The 20061-nt window shown below is 46.9% G+C and overlaps 1 protein-coding gene across 1 annotated transcript in view; it reads right to left on the bottom strand.

Moving 5' to 3' along the window:
• The window catches only part of ADD1 (adducin 1), a 52066-nt gene extending 35887 nt beyond the window's left edge, over positions 1 to 16179 (bottom strand). Inside the window, exons 1-2 of the mRNA XM_042782634.1 lie at positions 15985 to 16179; positions 13703 to 13865 (exon numbers count right to left, since the gene is read on the bottom strand). Of these exons, the coding sequence (XP_042638568.1) occupies positions 13703 to 13865; positions 15985 to 16179 (358 nt within the window). The remainder of the gene's footprint in view (positions 1 to 13702; positions 13866 to 15984) is intronic.
• Positions 16180 to 20061: the final 3882 nt, after the last annotated feature.

The raw sequence follows: 20061 nt of genomic DNA, 5'->3' as shown, positions 1-20061 counted from the left end.
TCACACACTGCCAGACTGGCAGCTTTCCTTTTTAATTTTCAAGAATCTCAAACACATGGGAAAACGCTGAGACTACGAAACGCCCACAATCACAGTTCTGTTTGGCGGATGTCCATCTTCTGCTGCAGATATTATTTATTTTTTAAAGAGAGCTGAATTAAATGACAACAAATCAGTTTAAAGTGCCCATTTCAGGGCGTTCAGTACATTCACAATGCTGTGCAGCCACCCCCACCCCAGTCTCGAAACCTTCTCATCCCCTCAGAAGAATACCCATTCCCCGGCCCAACGCCTGGGCATTCATCGTCTCCTGTCCGGATTTCCTGTCTGGGTGTTTCACGTCAAAGGAGCCCCACGGGACCGCTTGTGTCCGGCTGCTTTCACTCGGTGGGATGTTTGTGAGGCTCATCCAGGTCGTAGCACATATCAGGCCGTCAGTCCTTTTCATGGCTGAAAACAACCCAGTGTATAAAAACAGTTTTTTTAAGTCCAATTTATTTCTATTTTTCTTTTGTTGTTGATGCTTTTGGTGTCAAATCTAAGAACCCATGGCCTTCTCTGAGGTCAATATCAATGAACTCTTTACCCCGAGGTTTTCTCATAATAGTATTAGCTCTTATATTTAAGCTGTTGATCCATTTTGAGTTACTTTCTGCACATGGAATGACGTAGGGTCCAACTTTGCTTTTTGGCATGTGATTATCCAATTGCCCCAGCACCTTCCACTGAAGAGAATATTTTTCCCCATGGACTGGATTTTCATCCTTGTTGAAAATCAATTAGCCACAGATGTTTGCGTTTATGTCTAGACCCTCAATTCCAGGCCATTGGTCTCTATGTCTATCCTTATCCCAGTACCACAATGCGTTGATTACTGTCGCTTTTAATGAATTTTTGAAATTGGGAAGTGTGAGTTCTCCAACTTTGTTCTTGTTTTTCAATACTGTTTTGGCTATTCCAGGCCTCTGGCAATTCTGTATCAATTTGAGGGACAGCATTTCCACTACTGCACAAAAGGCCACTGGGATTCTGATAGGGACTCAGTGACTTCAGAGCACTTTGGAGAGTCCAAAAAAAAAACAAAAAAGAAGAGAAAAAAAACCTCAGTGCCATAGAGTATTCCAATTCATAGTGACCCCCTTTGTGTTTCTGAGACAGTAAATCTTTACAGAAGTAGAATGCCCAGTCTTCCTTCCATGGAGTGGCTGGTGGGTTGGAACCGCCAACCTTCTGGTTAACAGTCAAATGCCTTAGGCAGCATGACAGCAGAGCCCCTTGAATAGTATAATAGCTGTGTTGTTGTTGCTGTTAGGTGCTGTGAGTCAGCTCTGGCTCCTAGCAGCCCCATGTACAAAAGAACGATACCATGCCTGGTCCTGTGCCAGCCTGATATTTACTACACCTGAGCCCACTGTTGCAGCCAGTGTCAATCCATCTCGTAGAGGGCCTTCCCGTTTTTTGTTGACCCTTTACTTTACCAAGCATGATATCCCTCCCCAGGGAATGATTCCTTCTGACGACATGACAAAGCAGGTGAGACGAAGTCTGGCCATTCTCACTTCCAAGGAGCATCCTGGCTCTACTTCTTCCAGGACAGATTTGTTACTCTTTTTAGCAGCGCATGGTACTTACTCTTAGCATTCTTCGCCAACACACCAACTCAAAAGCACTAACTCTTCTTCTGTCTCCCTTATTCATTATCCAGCTCTCACGTGCATTAGAGGCAAATGAAAACACCATGGCTTGAGTTAGGTGCACCCTAGTCTTCAAAGAGAAATTTTTGCTCTTCATCACTTGAAAGCTCTTTTGCAGCAGATTTGCCCAATGCAATATGTCATTTGATGTCTTGACTGCTGCTTCCACTGGTGTTGAGTGTAGAATCAAGTAATATGAAGTCCTTGACAACTTTAATCTTTTCTCCAACCATCATGAAGCTGTTTATTGGACCAGTTGCGAGGATTTTTGTTTTCTTTATATTGAAGTGGGAGCTCTGGTACGATAGTGCCTAAGGCACCTGACTGCTAACCAGAAGGCTGGCGGTTCAAACACACCAGCCTCTCCTCGGGGGAAGACTGGACAATGTACTTCTATAGAGATACCACCTCAGAAACCCAAGGAGGGGTTGCTATGAGTCGAAAATGACTTGACAGCAGTTGGGGTTTTTTTTTTTTTTTTTTTTTTGGTTATATTCAAGTGTTATCCATACTACAGATTGTAGTCCTAATCTTTATCAATAAGCACTTCAAGTCATCCTCACTTTCAGCAAGCAAAGTTGTGTCATCTGCATATCGCAGTTCATTAATGAGCTTCCTCAAATCATGATGCCACATTTTTCTTCATATAGTTCAGCTTCTCGGATTATTTGCTCAGCATACATATTGAATAAGTATGGTGAAAGGATACAACCCTGACACACTGCCTTCTTGATTTTAAACCATGCAGTATCCCCTTGTTTTGTCCGAACAACAACCTCCCAGTCGATATACAGGTTCCTCATGAGTAATCAAGTGTTCTGGAATTCCCCTTCTTCTCAATGTTATCCACAACTTGTTATAATCCACACAATCAAATGCCTTTGCACAGTCAATAAAACACAAGTGAACATCCTTCTGGTATGCTTTGCTCTCAGCTAAGATCCATCTGACGTCAGCAATGATTTCCCTCATTCCACGTCCTCTTCTCAATCCAGCTGGCATGTCTGGAAGTTCTGTCAATATACAGTTTTTGAATTATCTTCAGTAAGACTTTACTTGCATGTGATATTAATGATAGTGTTCGATAATTTCCACATTCTGTGGAATCACCTTTCTTTGGAATGGGTACAAATGTGGATCTCTTCTAGTCAGTTGGCCAGGTAGTTGTCTTCCATATCTCTTGGCACAGCCAAGTGAGTGCCTCCAGCACAGCATCTGTTTATTGAAACATCTCAATGGGTATTCCATCAACTCTTGGAGACATGTTCTTTGCCAATTCCTTCAGTGCAGCTTCAACTTCTTCCTTCAGTATCACTGGTTCTTGATCATAAGCCACCTCCTGAAATGAACAAATATAACCAATTCTTTTAGGTACAGTGACTCTGTGTATTCCTTCCATCTTCTTTTGATGCTCCTGCATCATTCAATATTTTGCCCATAGAATCTTTCAATATTGTAACACAAAGCTTAAATATCTTCCTCAGTTCTTTCAGTTTGAGAAATGCTGAGCAAGTGTTCCTCCCTTTTGGTTCTCTAACTCCAGGTCTTTGCACATTTCATTATAATAACTGGCTTTGTCTTCTCCAGCTGCTCCTTGAAATCTTCTGTTCAGCTCCTTTATCTTGTCATTTCCTCCATTTGCTTTAGCTTCTCTCCACTCAAGGGCAAGCTTCAGAGTCTCTTCTGGCATCTATTTTGGTCTTTTCTTCCTTTCCTGTCTTTTTAATGACCTTCTGCTTTCTTGGATGATGTTCTTCAGGTCATCCCACAATTCCTCTGGTTTTCAGTCACTGGTGTTCAGTGCATCAAATCTATTCTTTAGATGGTCTCTAATTCAGAAGGGATAGTACCAAGGTCATATTTTGGTTCTCCTGGACTTGTTTTAACTGTCTTCAACTTCAACTTCCACTTGAATGTGCATATGAGCAGTTGATGGTCTGTTCCACAATCAGCTCCTGGCCTCGTTTTGGCCAAAGATACTGAACTTCTCCATAACCTCTTGCCATAGATGTAGCTGATGTGATTCCTGTGTATTCCATCTGGTGAAGCCCACATGTATAGCTGTCACTTATGTTGTTGCAAAGGAGCTCTGGTAGCATAGTGCCTAAGGCACTTAACTGCTAACCAGAAGGCTGGCAGTTCAAACCCACTAGCAACCCCTCGGAAGGAAGGCTGGGCAATCCACTTCTGTAGTGATACCACCTCAGAAACCCGAGGAGGGGTCGCTATAAGTCAGGGCCAACTTGATGGCAAAATAACAAGTTGTTGCAAAAAGGTATTTGCAATTAGTAAGTCGTTGGTCTTGCAAAATTCTAACATGCGATCTCTAGCATTATTTCTATCATCAAGGCCATATTTTCCAACTACCAGTAACTCTTCGTTTCTAACTTTTGCATTGCAGTTATCAGTGGTAATCAACACATCTTGATTGCATGTTTGGTCAATTTCAGACTGCAGAAGTTGGTAGAAATCTTCATTTTTCTCATCTTTGGCTTTGGTAGAAGTTCCGGGAGCACAGTGCCTAAGGCATCTGACTGCTAACCAGAAGGCTGGTGGTTCAAACCCATCAGCCACTCCTTGGAAGGAAGGTTGGGCAATCTACCTCCGTAGTGATACCGCCTCGGAAACCCAAGGAGGGGTCGCTATGAGCCAGATCTGACTCAACAGCAGTGAGTTCAGGTCTGTTTGGTTTCTGACCTGATGGGCTCATCTTACGGCACTATTATCAGACAATGTTTCAGGGCTATTCATAAAGTTTTCCAGTAATATATCACACCGTGCTTCAGTGCTATTCATAAGGTTTTTACTGGCCAATTGTTTGAGAAGTGGATGGCCTCTTTCTCCTTCCAAGTCTGTCTTAGCCTGGAAGCTCCACTGAAACCCATCCACCGTGGGTAACCCTGTTGGCATTTTGCAACAAAGTGGCAAAGCCTCCAGCCTCACAGCAACACATAAGCCACCACAGGACGACAAACTGACAGAAAAGTTCATCTCCCTTAGTTGTTCCTAACCGCTCTGAGCCCACCTACCTGGGGTCGGCCTTAAAATAAAGCAGCCCCGAGCCCTGCGCCCACCTACCTGGGCCCAGCCTTAAATTAAAGCCGTCCCAAGTGAATGCAGCCCCAAGCTGCATGCACGCCTACCGGGGGCCTGGCCTTACCAGGCATGATATCTTTCTCCAGGGAATGGTCCCTTCTGACAACATGAACAAAGTATGTGAGAAAAAGTCTGGCCATTCTCGCTTCCAAGGAACATTCCAGCTGCACTTCTTTCAGGACAGATTTGTTCATTTTTCTAGCAGTCCGTGGTACTTTGAGTCTTTTTTGCTAACACCACAACTCAAAAGAATCAATTCTTCCTTGATCCTCCGTATTCACTGTCCAGCTCTCACATGCATATGAGGCGACTGAAAATACCATGGCTTGGGTGAGGCGCACCTTAGTCTTCAAAGAGACATTTTACTCTTCAGCAGTTGAAAAAGGTGTTTTTTAGCAGATTTGCCCAATGCAATACATCATCTGATGTCCTGACTGCTGCTTCCATTGGTGTTGATTGTGGAACCAAGTGATATGAAATCTTTGACAACTTCAATCTTTTCTCCATTTATCATGATGCTGCTTATTGGTCCAGTTGTGAAGATTTTCATTTGTGTTGAGATGTAATCCATACTGCAGACTATAGTCTTCCAGCTTCATCAATAAGTGCTTCAAGTCATCTTCACTTTCAGCAAGCTAAGTTGTGTCATCTGCATATCGCAGGTTGTTAACGAGTCTTCCTCCAATCTTGATGCCATGTCCTTCTTCATATAGTCCAGCTTCTCAAATTATTTGCTCAGCATACAGAGTGAATAAGTATGGTGAAAGGATACAACCCTGACACACTCCCTTCCTGATTTTAAACCATGCAGTATTCCCTTGTTCTGTTCGAACATCAGCCTCCCCAGTCTGTGTACACGTTCCTCATAAGCACCATTAAGTATTCTGGAATTCCCTCTTACAATGTTATCCATAATTTGTTATGATCCACACAATCGAATGCTTTGGCATAGTCAATACAACACAAGTAAACATCTTTCTGGTATTCTTTGCTTTCAGCCAAGATCCATCTGACATCAGCAATGGTATCTCTTGTTCCACTTCCTCTTCTCAATCCAGCTTGCACCTCTGGAAGTTCTCTGTCAATATACTGCTGCAACCATTTTTGAATTATCTTCAGCAAGATTTTATTTGCATATGATATTGTTAATGATATTGTTCAATAATCTCTACATTCTTTTCTTTGGAATGGGTACAATTTAGGATCTCTTCCAGTCAGTTGGCCAGGTAGCTGTCTTCCAAATCTCTTGGCAAAGACGAGTGAGTGTCTTCAGCATGGCATCTGTTTATTGAAACATCTCAGTAAGTATTCTCATAATTGTAGGGATTAAACTGCAAAGGAACTCTGGTAGGTTAAATGGTTAAGTGCTTGGCTGCTGACCTAAAGGTTCAAGGTTTGAACCCACTCAGCGGCCCCATAGCAGGAAGGATCTAGACATCTGCTCTCATGAGAATAACAGTCTCGGAAGCCCTATGGGGCAGTCCTCCTCTGTCCCGTAGGGTCACTGTGAGTCAGAATAGAACTGATGACACACAATAGCTGTAGTAATAAGTAATAGTAATGTGGTACTAAGGAATCCTTTGTGTTTGATAGCGCTTTATAGTTTTCAGTGTATACGACTTTTGCTTCCTGGATTAAATTTATTTCTAGGCATTTTATACTTTTGGATGCTTGTATAAATGGAATAACTGTCTCAATTTCCTCTTTAGACTGTCCACTGGTCATGTTTAGAAACACAGATATCTGGGCATTACCCTCAGACGCCGCAACTTGGCTGAATCTGTTTCTTAGCTGCATTACTTTTGGTGGATGCTGTCAGATTCTCCGCATAGTGAGATCATGATATCAGAGCACACAGTTTTACCTATTCCTCCACTCTGAATGTCTTTTATTTCTTTTCCTGGCCTGATGCTCTGGCTAGTACTTCCCATAAAATGCTGAATAGCTATGGTGAAAACAGACTTCCTTGTGTTGTTCAGATCTTTTATTTTAGGTAACTGATGCTTAGAATTTTGGGAAGATGGTAGCTATAGCAACATAGTTTTTAAACCTTCCCACATCCTCATTCCTGAACAATGACGACAGTTAGCTAGAGCAAATAAGGTAGTAAAACCAAACCTCCAGGCTAATGTCTGCAACAAAACCAGGCAGAAAGGCTGCTCACAGCTGTGAAACATAAGGGGGTGGCCCCACACAAAAAACGCATGAGAGCAGCATGTGGGTCGGAGGACACCACGGGCCACGCGACAGACCTAAGACTCCCAACAGAACCAGGAACTCGCTGGAAAGCTGGCGAGTCAATGTGAGAACAGCAGCGGAACTCCAGGAACCCTGCACACTGGGCTGCTCTGTGTCCTCAACTCTCCTCCGACTCACTGCGACCCTGCGGGACAGAGGAGAGTCGCCCCACAGAGCTTCCTGGGAGGTCATCCTCGTGAGAGCAGACCTCTGGGTCTTTTCTACTGTGAGGCCGCTGAATGGGTTCAAACCTTGCACCTTTAGGCCAGCAGCCAAGCACTTAACCATTTAACCTCCCAGGGTTCCTTCGCAATTTAATCCCTATCGAAGCCCCAAACTAACGACAACCAAAATGCTCTTGCGAGACAAAGTCCCACACTGAGAAACACGTGGACATCATGAGAACCTTCCTAGAGAAGCCAGTACCGCGGAGAAAAGGAGAGTCCGGTGGAGATAAAAGCGGGGGGCAGAGTCAGAGCTCATTCGATCAGCTGCCAGGCTGTCCCTTCACAACGGCAGCAGAAGCACGCTCGACAGCCAAGGCAGTCAAAAGCTCTTCTGACCCGCCTCCTTCAGGACAAGGAATTCTGCAGAAAAATACCATGATCAAAACCATACAACAATTTTAAGAAAAACCTGAACAGAAAAACTTCACTACAGATAATAAAAGCACAGCACAACCGTACACCCAGAAAACGAAAGAGAAATTAAGAAAATGATAGAAGATGTGAATGAAAACGAAAGTGAACTGAAAAACTCAGACCCGAGGTGTTAGAACACAGAAGCAATTAGAAATCACAGAAAAAATCATTGTAAAAACAAATACTATAACAAGAAATTACAGAAGAGTACATAAACACAATAGATACTACCTAACAATAATAGACAGTAAAGAGGAAAATTTTTTAAATCAAAAAGCAATGAAGAAAAAGGTAAAAAAGATTTGATGAAAGTGACAGATAAAGAGAGGCAACGAAAACCCAAAATGCATATGACCGCCTCAGAAACCCAAGGAGGGAGCGCTATGTGCCGGGTCTGACTCGACGGCACACAACAACAAGGCACTTGACTGCTAACCAGACGGCTGGCGGTTCAAACCCACCAGCCACTCCTCGAGGGAAGGCTGGGCAATCTACTTCTGTGGAGATACCACCTTGGAAACCCAAGGAGGATGAGTCAGATCCGACGAGACGGCACATAACAACAACAACAACAACAACAACAGACTCCCTGAAGAAGAAAACAAAAGCAAAATAACGAACACATTCCAAACCCCAAGTCCAGGAAATGGTGCTACAATAAAACAGACCTGGAGAGGCTATCCGCTGAGGAAAGGAGTCCCGGGTGAGCAACACTGAGACGCGTTTGGGTAAAACTGCTGGGCTTTCAAGAAAAAGAGTAATACCCTGAGCCTCCAGGCAAAGAGAGCAAGGCACATGTGGGAGGAGCATCCTAAAGCTCTGACAACACTTTGGGCCAGGCGAAAACCAATTATGTACTTAGGATGCGTGGAAGAAGGGAAGCGTGAGTCAAGGGTTTTCTACTCAGTGGAACGAACAGGGAGCACAGGGAGGCAGTGCCAGGCACTCGAGGGGTCGTCTCCAGTCGGCTCCTGAGAAGGCGTGACAGGAGGGTTGTCAGACAACCCAGACGACGACGACGAGGGAGACCTGCTGTGAGGCCCGGAGGGAGCAGGTGCGCACTGAGGAGAGAAACGGTGCCTGCTGACTACAACTCGAGCAGAGAGTGGGGACGATGCTTCTAAAATTTGTTTCCTGTTATCACCTTGTTGCTGGTCTTGTGTGGGATGCTGTCAGGTGTGTGCACGAAGGACAGGCAGTGCGTGATCGTTAATACTCTACTTCTGTCAGCCCCAGTGTCCCCGAGAACCAGAAATCTCAGTGTGGAGGAAGGGGGACGGGCACCAGACAGAAGGCGGTGAGCACTAACTGCGTCATTCTGACTCTGAACACTCACGAGCTGTCTGTCTTTAAAAGTGTAAGTACCCACTTACTCCAAGCAGCACAGAGGTCTAGAAGGAAGGAGCAACCCGGTGGCAATGAGCATCCCTGGCACCCAGAATGCACTGCATTTCCCACAAAAATAATCAAGGTTTCCTCAAGAATCAGCTGATTCCAGCTCTGGGGCAGGAAACGTACAAGGCGGGCCTGCAGGATCTCACCCTGGAACAGCAAGGAAGTTGTCCAAGACTGTGAGGGCCGCTCACACAGCCTCAGGAGTCAACTGGAAGAGCCAAAGGTGGGACAACCTGAGCATCAAACAGGCTAACAACTGCAATGGCTTCAAGCACAATAAGTATGTCTAAATCTGTGAACTCAAAATGACACTAGGAAGCATTCTTGGTCATCTGAGGAGGATAACAGAAATCCAACCTAGCATTTGGGAATATAAAGGAGAAGAAACCAGCTGTTCCACGGCTGACCCCGACTCCTGGCTCACCTGTGTGTCAGAGCAGGGTCTGCAAAGGCCAATTTTCCTGAAGGAGGTCACCAGGCCTTTCCTCCAAGGCACGGCTGGGTGGACCCAAGCCACCAACTGTCCAGTGAGCAGCTGAGCACTTACCTGTTTGTGCCACCAGGGCCTCGGTGAAGGAGAAGAACCAAACAGTCATTCTGCCTTTCCTAAAGAGCAGAGGGGAAGTTTTTCTTCATAAAATACTCCCAACTACTGAATGAAGAAGAGAGCAGGGCAGGATTGGCAGACCACCATCTTGGAACACTTAGTACACTGTTGCTGTCGGTTACCATAAGCGGCTCTGAATCCTGGCAGCCTTACGCACATCAGAAAGACACGCTGCCCAAGTCCTGAGCCATCCAGTACGCTGGAGTCCAGAGCGCAGAACTTCTGGAAATTAATCAGCAGGCTTTCTTCCTAGTCTCTCTCGGTCAGAAGCTCCAGTGAACACTGTCCCCTAGGGTGACTCTGCTGGTATTTGAACCACCAGCGGCACACGCTCCAGCACCACAGCAACGTGCTCACCACCACAGACAGCAACCCTACAGGGTAGAGGAGGACGCCACTGGCTGCTCGTTCCGTCTAGACCTTTGGGATCCTTGCAGCGAGGAATCAGGGTTTCCAAAGCTGTACATCTGTTCAGAATTTTTTATCCCATGGAGTAGCTTGGTGAACCCACCAACCTTTTCTTGGTTAGCAGCCAAATGCTTTGCCCACTGTACCACCAGGGCTCCCTGACAGATGAAGAGTGGTAATAACTGACAGGACCTCCACATTGAGCATAAGCGGCTACTAAAACACAAAGAGAAACCATCAGTCGTAAGGCTCCTGACAGGAACACAGCACCAACTAGGAAGCAGATCTTGCCAGAACATTGACTCTACACTGGATTGAGCCTCTAGAGCCAACTACTGAGTTACTGGGAATACATGCTCATGGCACCATGGAGACAGGAAGAGCAATGTTCAAACTATGGAAACAAATGTCGTTTCAAAGAGAGACAGAAATGGAGGGGCATCCTGTGGATTAAAGAAGACTGTTTTGGTTACTTATTACTGCTCTGGCAAGAATATACCACAAATGGGATAGCTTTAACAAACTGGAGTTTATTCTCCACAGTTTGGAGGCTTTAAGTCTGAGTTCAATGTGCCAGGCTCTAGGGGCTGGGTGAAAGCCCCTCAACCTTGGGCGTCAGCTCTGCCTCCTGCTCCCAGCCCACTGAAGCTGGAGGCTTTTCTTCACTCAGACAGCTGCTGGCTGCTGAGACTGACAAGCGCAAGGTTGACATGTAAAAAGGCACAGTCCTGACGTTACCAAATCACACGGCAAGCCATTAATTCAAGTCCATTGAAAGTCTCAAGGTCGTCAGAGCATGGCAGGCCGTTGAACAACAACTTGGCTACATGCAGGGTTCAAGTGTGCCGTAAGCTAGAGACCATTCCCCAAGGCTTCTCCTTATATACAGGATGCACACCACATCCCTAAGGCAGCTCCTCAGCTGCTAACAGTAGATTCCACCATGGAGTGGATGACCAGTCTCATCATGGGGAATACTACACCCAGCTGCCCAACCACTCAGCCTGGCCCAGCCAAGTTGACAAACAGTTTTAACTACCATAAAGACTTAAGAGACATTCAGAACACAGACAAAACCAAACCATAATATTTAGAGAGGAACGTTTGGCTGATAAAACTAAAAAGCAAAGCAAAGGGGTGATTTCTGCCATGAGATGGCAGGTCCTTCTAAGAGGATCAGAGGGGATCAGGGCAAGTGCCTGGTAAACCCTCACACCCTGCTTGGGGTTACAAAAGGGCTTGCCTTATCATGACTCACAAGCTAGACATCACCTGCTCCATGGTGTTTTCTGATTGTGTGTGACATTTTACAACAAGAAAGGTTAAAAATGTGGTTTTTAATTTATTTTTAAGAAACAAACTGTTAAATACAATTAAAACTAACCGGGTTTCTTTCTCATCTTCTTCCCCCACCCGTCTGTCCTACTGTGGTGGCTTACATGTTTCTGTGATGCTGGAAGCTAAGCCCTTGGTATTTCAAATACCAGCAGCAGGGTCACCCCAGGGAGCTCTGGTAGCACAGTGCCTAACACACTTGACTGCCAATCAGAAGGCTGGCAGTTCAAACCCACTAGCCACTCCCCGGAAGGAAGGTTGGGCAATATACTTCCGTAGTGATACCACCCCAGAAACCCAAGGAGGGGTAACTATATGTCAGGTCCGACTCGATGGCAGTGAGTTTGGAGCAGGGTCACCCACGGTGGACAGGTTTCAGCAGAACTTCAGACTAAGACACTCTAGGAACACAAACCTGGTGATGTACTTCTTAAGAAACCGGCCAGTGAGAACCTTCTGAACAGCAGCAGCAGCACATGGTCCGACAGAGTGACAGTGCTGGAAGAGGGGCCTCACGCTGGGGGGCGCTCAAAACAAAGACGGAGGAGGGCTGCCTCCTTGGAGGAGAGTGCTTGGAGTAAGGACGTGAATTACTCAATAACGTGGATGGACTAAAGCTGTTGGGACCTTCATTTGCTGATGTGGCACGACTCAAAATGAGAAGAACCTGCTGCAAGGATCCATTAATAGTTGGAACATGGACTGAACACAGTACGTGGGATGAAACGGGATGTGTAAAGACAGATATCCTTGGCATCAGTGAGCTCAAACGGGCTGACACTGGCCATTCTGAATGCAACAATCATTCCCTTTCCTCCGATCAGACAACAACATGCAAGTAAAATACGTTATTCTATTACATAACTCATATTAAAGGACACTGAAATGCCTTAAAATCCACGTGAAAGTATGACAACTTCACTGGCTGCCACTGGATTGCAGGGTGGAGGCTGAGCCAGTAAATTAAACGTGGTTCTTCATGGTCTCCCATCATTAATGGAGCATCACGTCTGGGGAAGAACTCAAGCAACTTGTAAGAAAGTTGTGGGCGAGATGAACAGCAAACACCCGGCCATCTAACAGACACCAACCATGGTGGTTATGTTTGTGTGTCAACCTGGCTGGGCCTGGCTGAGTGGCTGGGCAGCTGTGTAGTAGTCCCCATGATGAGACGGGTAATCAACCCCACAGTGGAATCTACTGGGAGCAGCTGAGTAGCTGCCTTTGGGTACGTGATCTGCTTCCTGCATATAAGGAGATGTTTTGAGAATGGTCTCTAGCTTATGGCATGCTTGGACCCTGCATGTAGCCGTGTCGTTGCTCAGCAGCCTGCTATGTTCTGCCGACCTTGGGACTTACAACGGACTTAAGTTAATGGCCTACCGCATGGTTTGGTAACATCAGGACTGTGCCTTTTTTACTTGTCAACCTTAGGGTTTCTCAGCCTCAGCAGCCAGCAGCTGTCTGAGTGAAGAAACGCCTCTAGCTCCAGTGGGCTGAGAGCAAGAGGCAGAGCTGGACCCCAAGCTTGAGGGGCTTTTACCCAGCCCCTAGAGCTTGGCACTTGAACTTGGACTTAAAGACTCCAAATTGTAAGAATAAACTCCTGTTTGTTAAGGCCGTCCCATTTGTGGTATATTTCTGTCAGAGTGGCACCAGGGAACCAGAACACCGATACCTTCTGCGGTCAACAAGAAGCTGATCCAAACAGAACCATCAGAAAGTGATCAAGGGCACGATACACAGTGGCCAGACGAGCTAATGCCCAGTGGCCCTGGGTCCACCCTCTCTGACACGCACAGATAAACAGTGCAGGTAGAGCTCCACTTTGCACGGCTAACCATTCTCTGCTCACTGTCCCTCCCTCACTGACGTTCTGTCTCTGGCTTTCTTTGGGAATTTCTGTCACTTGGGAGACTGCAAGGGGCAGGGAGGGAGGGAGGTAAGAAATGTCGGTCTGGCTACAATGAGCTCAGGTGAAAGGAACGTGATCCCTACGAGCATCACTTCTGCTTATGCTGTTCCGGTTCAGAAAGGGTCTGAGAGGTCAGAGAGACTCCACCACTGGCCTGGGAAGAAAAGTCTCACTGGCTTGTCCAACAGGAGCCTTGACATTCACAACATTCTCAGGTGTCCGTCGTTATCTTCCTATGATTCACACACATGAATTTTCAAAGTACTCGATTCTGTGTGTTATGTGACTCTATGGCCATGTTACACATGAGGAACCTTCAAGAAATTTAGCCTGGACAGTCACAAGCACACACAGAAAGTCGGGAGCGACTCACTCATGTTCAAGGCAGCCATCCCTCCTTGCGGAGCAGCTGGGTAGACGTTCGGGACGTTGGTGGTCATGAAGTCTGCGATCTGCTGTAAGGCCAGCAGGCCTGTGGGATTCTTCCCCTTCTTAAACTGCTCCTGTATCATTGACTCCAGCTCTTCACAGAAAGCCTGAAAACGGCAAATCAAAACCGTGAGACAGCATTTCCTTCTGCACCAACGTCTCTGTTGTCTGTCTGCATCCAGTGCTGGAAAGGGACACTGACGTTCATACACTGTGTGCTACAGGTTCTCTTCTGGAAAGGCAGCTATTCTAACAGGAATAGAAGCTTCATGTTCTAGCCCTAGAAATCTATTCTAAGGAAATAATCAGGGCTGTCTCCAGATTTATTTATAAAGACGTTCTTGCCAGCACTGCTGATGAACCGGGAAAGCGGCTAACAGGCTACCTTTCCACCAATAAAGGGCTGATTAAATAAGGTCTGTTTAAATACAATGAAACATCCCTAAAATTAAGCATGTAATGTAGATACAACTTGGAAGACATAAAATGGCTCTTGATGTACTGAGTGGAAAAAGTAATGAAGAGAACCAGTTTTTATAAAAGTACATAGCTGGCGGTTCAAACCCCCAGCCATTCCTTGGAAGGAAGGTTGGGCAATCTACTTCTGTGGTGGTCCTGCCTCAGAAACCCAAGGAGAGGTCGCTATGAGTCGGGGCCGACTCAATGGCAGTGAGTTTGTTTTTGGTTTTTTTTTTTCCTCTGAAGTACATAGCTAAACCCGGAAGGAAGACTGGGCGATCTATTTCCCTAGTGGTACTGCCTCGGAAACCCAAGGAAAGGTAGCTATGAGTCGGATCCAACTCGACAGCAGGGACCAGACCAGACCAGACATAGCTGAACACAGAAAAAGACAAAAAGCTACTACAATGATGAACATTTTTTAAAATTACTTTTTAAGTCAAAAAAGAAATCCTACAATGACATGAGACAAAGTATATGTGAACTGCTGTATGAAAAGTGAATTTACTCTGTAAATCTTTACCCAAATCCTAATTAAAAAAAAAAAAAGAAAGAAATCCTAGGAATTGATCGTTTATCAAATCCAAAATGAAGCAGAAACATCACGCTGGGATGACAGAGTCCCTGAGTGGGGCACTTAACCCTCCTGGCAACTGAGCGGGTGGCAGTTCAAGCCCCCCTAGGAGTGTCTCTGAACACAGGCCTGGCACCCTACCTCTGGGACTCCCACGGAGCACAGCTGTGCTCTAACACACACAGGTCACCAGGAGTGGGAACTGACTGGACAGGAGCGGCCTGCTATGTACATGGCACTGACCTCCTATGTTCAGATGAGGGGATCAGACCCCAACAGAACACGGGACCTGACATACCAGAAAAGGAGGGACCAGGTGTATAGTAGAGCTGACAATGGACAAGGTTGTAGTCACTTCTTGGCCATAGCCGGCTCCAGAGGGAGCGAGTAGTTGGACCTGTGGGCTTAGGACCATGGTCACAGGGAAAATCAAGCTCAAACAGCATAACGTACTACACATTGTTCCACCTCCTACTTTGGTGAGTAGTGACTGGGCTTACAAGTGGTCATCTAGATGCAACGATGGGTCTCTTCTTGTCCAAACCAAAGAAGAATGAAGAAAACCAAAGACATTTAGAAACAATTAGTCCAAGGGACTGGTACACCATGTTATCCTCAGCCTATATGACTATGAGACCAGAAGAACTAGATGGTGCCCGGCTACCACTGTCAACCACTCGGAGGGAGATCTATGTAGGAGATCCTGGATAGAGTGGGAGAACAATGTGGAACAAAACTCAAAATCATGAAACAAAGACCAAGTTTGGCCTGATAGAGCCTGGTGAGACCCCTGAGACTATGGTCCCTAGTTACCCTTCAGGTCTGGAACTGAACTCACTCTTGAGGCTTCCAGACAAACAACAGGCAGATGGGGTGAACATTTACATCAGGTAGATACACTCCTTGGAACGATCAATCATGGGAGAAAAGAAGGGCAGTGTTTGCACAGGGAGATAGCTTGGGGGAAAAGAGTGCATGGAAGGAAGGACACAGGGAAGAGGTACTATAGGGAGGAAGTGGGAGGAAAGCTGTTGCATTACGGGGAATCGCAGTCGATGTCATGAAACAAAACGTGTATGAATCACTGTATGGAAAACAAATTTGCTTTGTCAACTTTTACCCAAATCACAGTAAAAATTTTAAAAAGAAAGAAAGAAAAGGAAGGTGTGCTCAAAGCAGAAGCTGCCTCTTACTGGACTCTGTAGGATCATGGACACCCTCTTCTTCTGCTCCATCATGTGGAAGTCCTGGCGAAGGTCTGGCGCCATGTTCCTCTCACGCAAGTATTCTGGATTGTTCTCATCCACCCTGTCGAAGTACCTCTCCTTGTGAGGGGCCGTGGTTGGTGGTGGTGAGGTCACCACGGCAGCCCGAGTATCACCATTCATTGCACAGTCTTTCTAGGCTCCTACAGAAGCAAAATGAAAGAAGTTACTGTTTCTGCATCAACACCCAACAGTGTTTCACAAAACAAGCACGTCAGCCTAATGCCCTCTGCCACATGAGGCCACTCCCAGCCGCTCCCAGTGGGAGCTGTGACGGGGAGCCTCACAGGAACAAGGCAGACCACTGGCTCCATGCTGCCGCTTGCCAGTGCACTTTTTGTCCTGACCACTGTTCCCGAGGAAACAAAAGGTGAACAGTCTAACAAAGCTGTTACGTTTTCTGATGATTGTAAAAGGACTAGATATCATTTCAGGTCACGGACCGCCTCCCTTTACCCCCAGGTCTGTTGACAGTGGCACAGCTTGTTTCTGAAGAAATGTGATTTCTGACTTTCTCCAGAAAGTGCAATGGGTCCCTCAGCAGATCAACAGCAGGTGAGCTGCTTGCACACCTGCACTCGTGCAAAGGGGATGCTTCCTCACCAACATCAGCTCTTGAGTCAAAACCAGCAGCAGGTTCACAACTGTCGACCTGCTCCAGTCAGCGTGTCCATAGCCGCAAAAGATGCCAAGATGGCTCCAATTTACAAGGCTGCTAACATGGCTACTTAGTCTACCTTCGTTTTAATCCCAATCTTTTACTTGAAATGATGTTAACAGCTGTGAAATTCCTCTTTAACTACTAAATCACTAAGCAGTGCACTTACAAATCCTACAAACAGTGCAGCTTCTATCTGTTTCCATAAACCACTGACAGCTTTAGCAATTCACATTCAGGACTCCTGGGCCTCTGTTAAGTCCACTGACTGTGCTGGGAACGAGACATAGGAAAGCAGAGATGGCCCACACTTTCGGGAGAGCTGGACTCAGAACTGAGCAGGAGAGACAGAGCTCTGTGGAAGGCAGAGGTGCTGACCTGGGAGTCAGGTGCACAGAGATGGCAGCTGGGCCCTGCGAGGAGAGGGGGCTGTATAAGGCAAATCCACCGGCAGGTACCAATGAGAAGGGGCACGGCCAGCACCTAGGACAGTTCCAGCACACGGTGAGGGTGCACTAAAAATGCCCTGAGTGCAATGGAAGGAAAGAACAAAGAGACTAGATGAGAAAGAGTTCCCAAACCACAGGCAGGGCGTCTGAATGAGTGAGGGACCCACAGAGCCGAGCTCACAGAGAGCAAGCACGGAGGGACTCCAAAGCGTTGATCGGCTCGCAACGAAAAAGCCCCTGGTGCTTCTCCTTGCACCACACACAAAACGAACTCCAAACAGATCGTCCATCTGAAGCTAAGAGCAAAAACTATTCAACTCTACAAAGAAAACTAAGGATTATGTCTCCGGGACTCGGGGTCAGGCAGCGTCTGCCTTCTTAGATGACACCAAACAAATGTACAAGCAACCAGAGGAAAAAGGAGAAACTGGACTTCATCAGAAGTCAAAACTCAGTGCTTGCAAGGGGACATCCAGAGGGTGAGAAGACAACGCACAGAATGAGGCAACACAAGTACAAAGCCTGTATCTAAGAAGACTCGGCCAGAACATGGAAAGAGCTCTTACAACTCAGTAAGAAACCTAACTACAGAGCCCTGAGAACCACCAAGGGACCTGAGTGGACGCCACGGGGAGCAGAAAAGGTGCCAGCTGAGCCCTGCCTAAATTCCTGACCCACAGGGTCATGAGATGTTATAAAACCATCACTGTAAGCTGCGAAGTGTGGGGTGTGTTGTCGTGCTGCAACACGTAACTGACTGCTGTTCAGTGGGACCCGACTCATAGCAACCACTCCTTGGGTTTCCGAGGCGGCATCACTACTGCCCAACCTTCCTTCTGAGGAGTGGCTGGTGGGTTTGAACTGCCAGCCTCCTGGTTAACAGTGAAATGCTTTAGGCACTAGGCCACCAGAACTCCCCCAACAGGTAACTAGTACAACGTTAATAATGAGGATAAGGACGGCGGCAGCTGGATGTGTGTGCCAAGACATTGTTCTTTACCTGCATTCAATGACGTGGTCCAAACAAAGGGCTAGGTGGGAGCACAGAGACAGAGCCTCAGGCAGAAACCATTACAAGCTCTCGGGAACCAAAGGTCCTAAAACGGTGCAGGGGCAGCCAATCAAAGGGAGCAGCAGATCCCAAATATCCACTGGCAAGGGGAGTCCAACGTCAGGATCCCTTCCCAGGTGCAAGAGTACAGGTGTCACCAGTAACCATCACAGCTCACATCACTACCCCAGCTACCACTGCCCTCCAGGGGAGACACCCACCTGAGGCTGAAGGCTCTCTGCTGCTTCAGGGAACCGAGCACACCCCACTTGGTTCATGAGATCAGGAAAAGCCTTTAATAACTCTGATCGGATCATTTCTATTCTTGGGTCTCAGGATGTTCTCTTGCAGAGGACACTGCTCAAAAGTCCCCTTTAAAACAACCACGCTGCCATCCAGACCACCCACTACGTGCAAGCACCGACTGACAGCTCATTTGTGAGTCCTAATTCATTTTCAGAAAAGGAAACTGAGGCACAGAGCTGTAAAGCAGCCAGTTGTGGGGTCTGAATGCTGGGTGCGTGGCTCCAGAGTCCCTCCCTCAACTACGGCGCACTCTCTCTCCCTCAGGTCTCAGCACAGCTCACATCACAAGGGCAGGCACGGTGAATGGAAGCAACGGGCCCCCACCTGCTCTCCCACGCTCAGGATCTTGGACAGGACCCACTATCCGGGGGTCCTCCTGCTCCTCCACTCTTTTATGTTAAAATAACAGGTTTCCAGCCTAACTCTCACATATGTTGTTCAATTTTTGCATACAGTTATATAGCAAAAACAAACAAACTCACTGCCGTGGAGTCAGATCCAACTCACAACCCCTCCTTGGGTTTCTGGGGCGGTATCACTACGGTTCCAAGGAGTGGTTGGTGGGTTTGAACCGCCAGCCTTCTGGTTAGCAGTCAGATGCCTTAGGCACTACACCACTATAAGATTGTTCACTGGAAAAATGAAATGATCTCCCAACCTCTGGCCTTCAAGACGATGTCACTGAGCCACAGAGATACTGAAAAAGCACAGGGACATACACATCACCTCCAGCACTCCCAAGGCCTTCACTGAATTTCTTCCAGGTTCAGAGAAGGAGACTGCAACTAGAGGGAGTGGGAAGCGTGGCCAGAGTAGCCAGTGACAAGGACAGTGCCAAAGGCCCTGTGGCACACACCCAGACCATTTCCCACCAGCCCCGCGTGATGCCCCATTTGCAGAGGAAGCCGCAGACTCTAAGTTCCATGCTCCAGAGGCTTTATGATGAATAAACAGCAGAGCAGAGTCAGAACGTGAACCCACGATCACCCGCTCTGGGTGCCCAGCCCACCTGCGGCAGCGCAGTAAGTGAAGAGCTGACCGCAGGCACCCTGGGGTTCTGTCACTCAGCAGGGTCTCTCCATGTTGGGCACATCATAGGTGCTCAACAAATAGCTGTTAAATAAATGGATAGTGTCTTGGTTCTCCAGTACTACTCTAAAATTCCACAAATGTATGGTGTGAGCAAACAGGAATTCATTCTCTTACAGTTTAGGAGCCTATAAGTCTGAGTTCGAAGTACCAGCTCCAGGGGTTGGGTGAAGTCCCCTTGACCTTGAACTTCAACTCTGCCTCTTGCTCCTAGCCCACTGGAGCTGTAGGTGTCTCTTAACCAGGCAGCTGCTGGCTGCTGAGGCTGACAAACCCAAGATCAACAAGTAAAATGGCACCGTCCCAAGATTATTAAGCAACACAGCAGGCCACTAGTTCAAGTCCAGAAACAGTCTCAAGATCAGCAGACAACATGGCAGGCCACTGAGATGCAGACTCGGCCAAATGCAGGCAGGACCCAGATGTACCAAAAAGCTCAGAGACCTTTCTCA

The sequence above is a fragment of the Orycteropus afer genome, unplaced genomic scaffold (genome assembly GCF_000298275.1).
Source record: "Orycteropus afer afer isolate SDZICR_OR568_19922 unplaced genomic scaffold, OryAfe1.0 scaffold00398, whole genome shotgun sequence".
NCBI classification, from domain to species: Eukaryota; Metazoa; Chordata; class Mammalia; order Tubulidentata; family Orycteropodidae; genus Orycteropus; species Orycteropus afer.
This window is presented reverse-complemented; position numbering and strand designations above follow the sequence as displayed.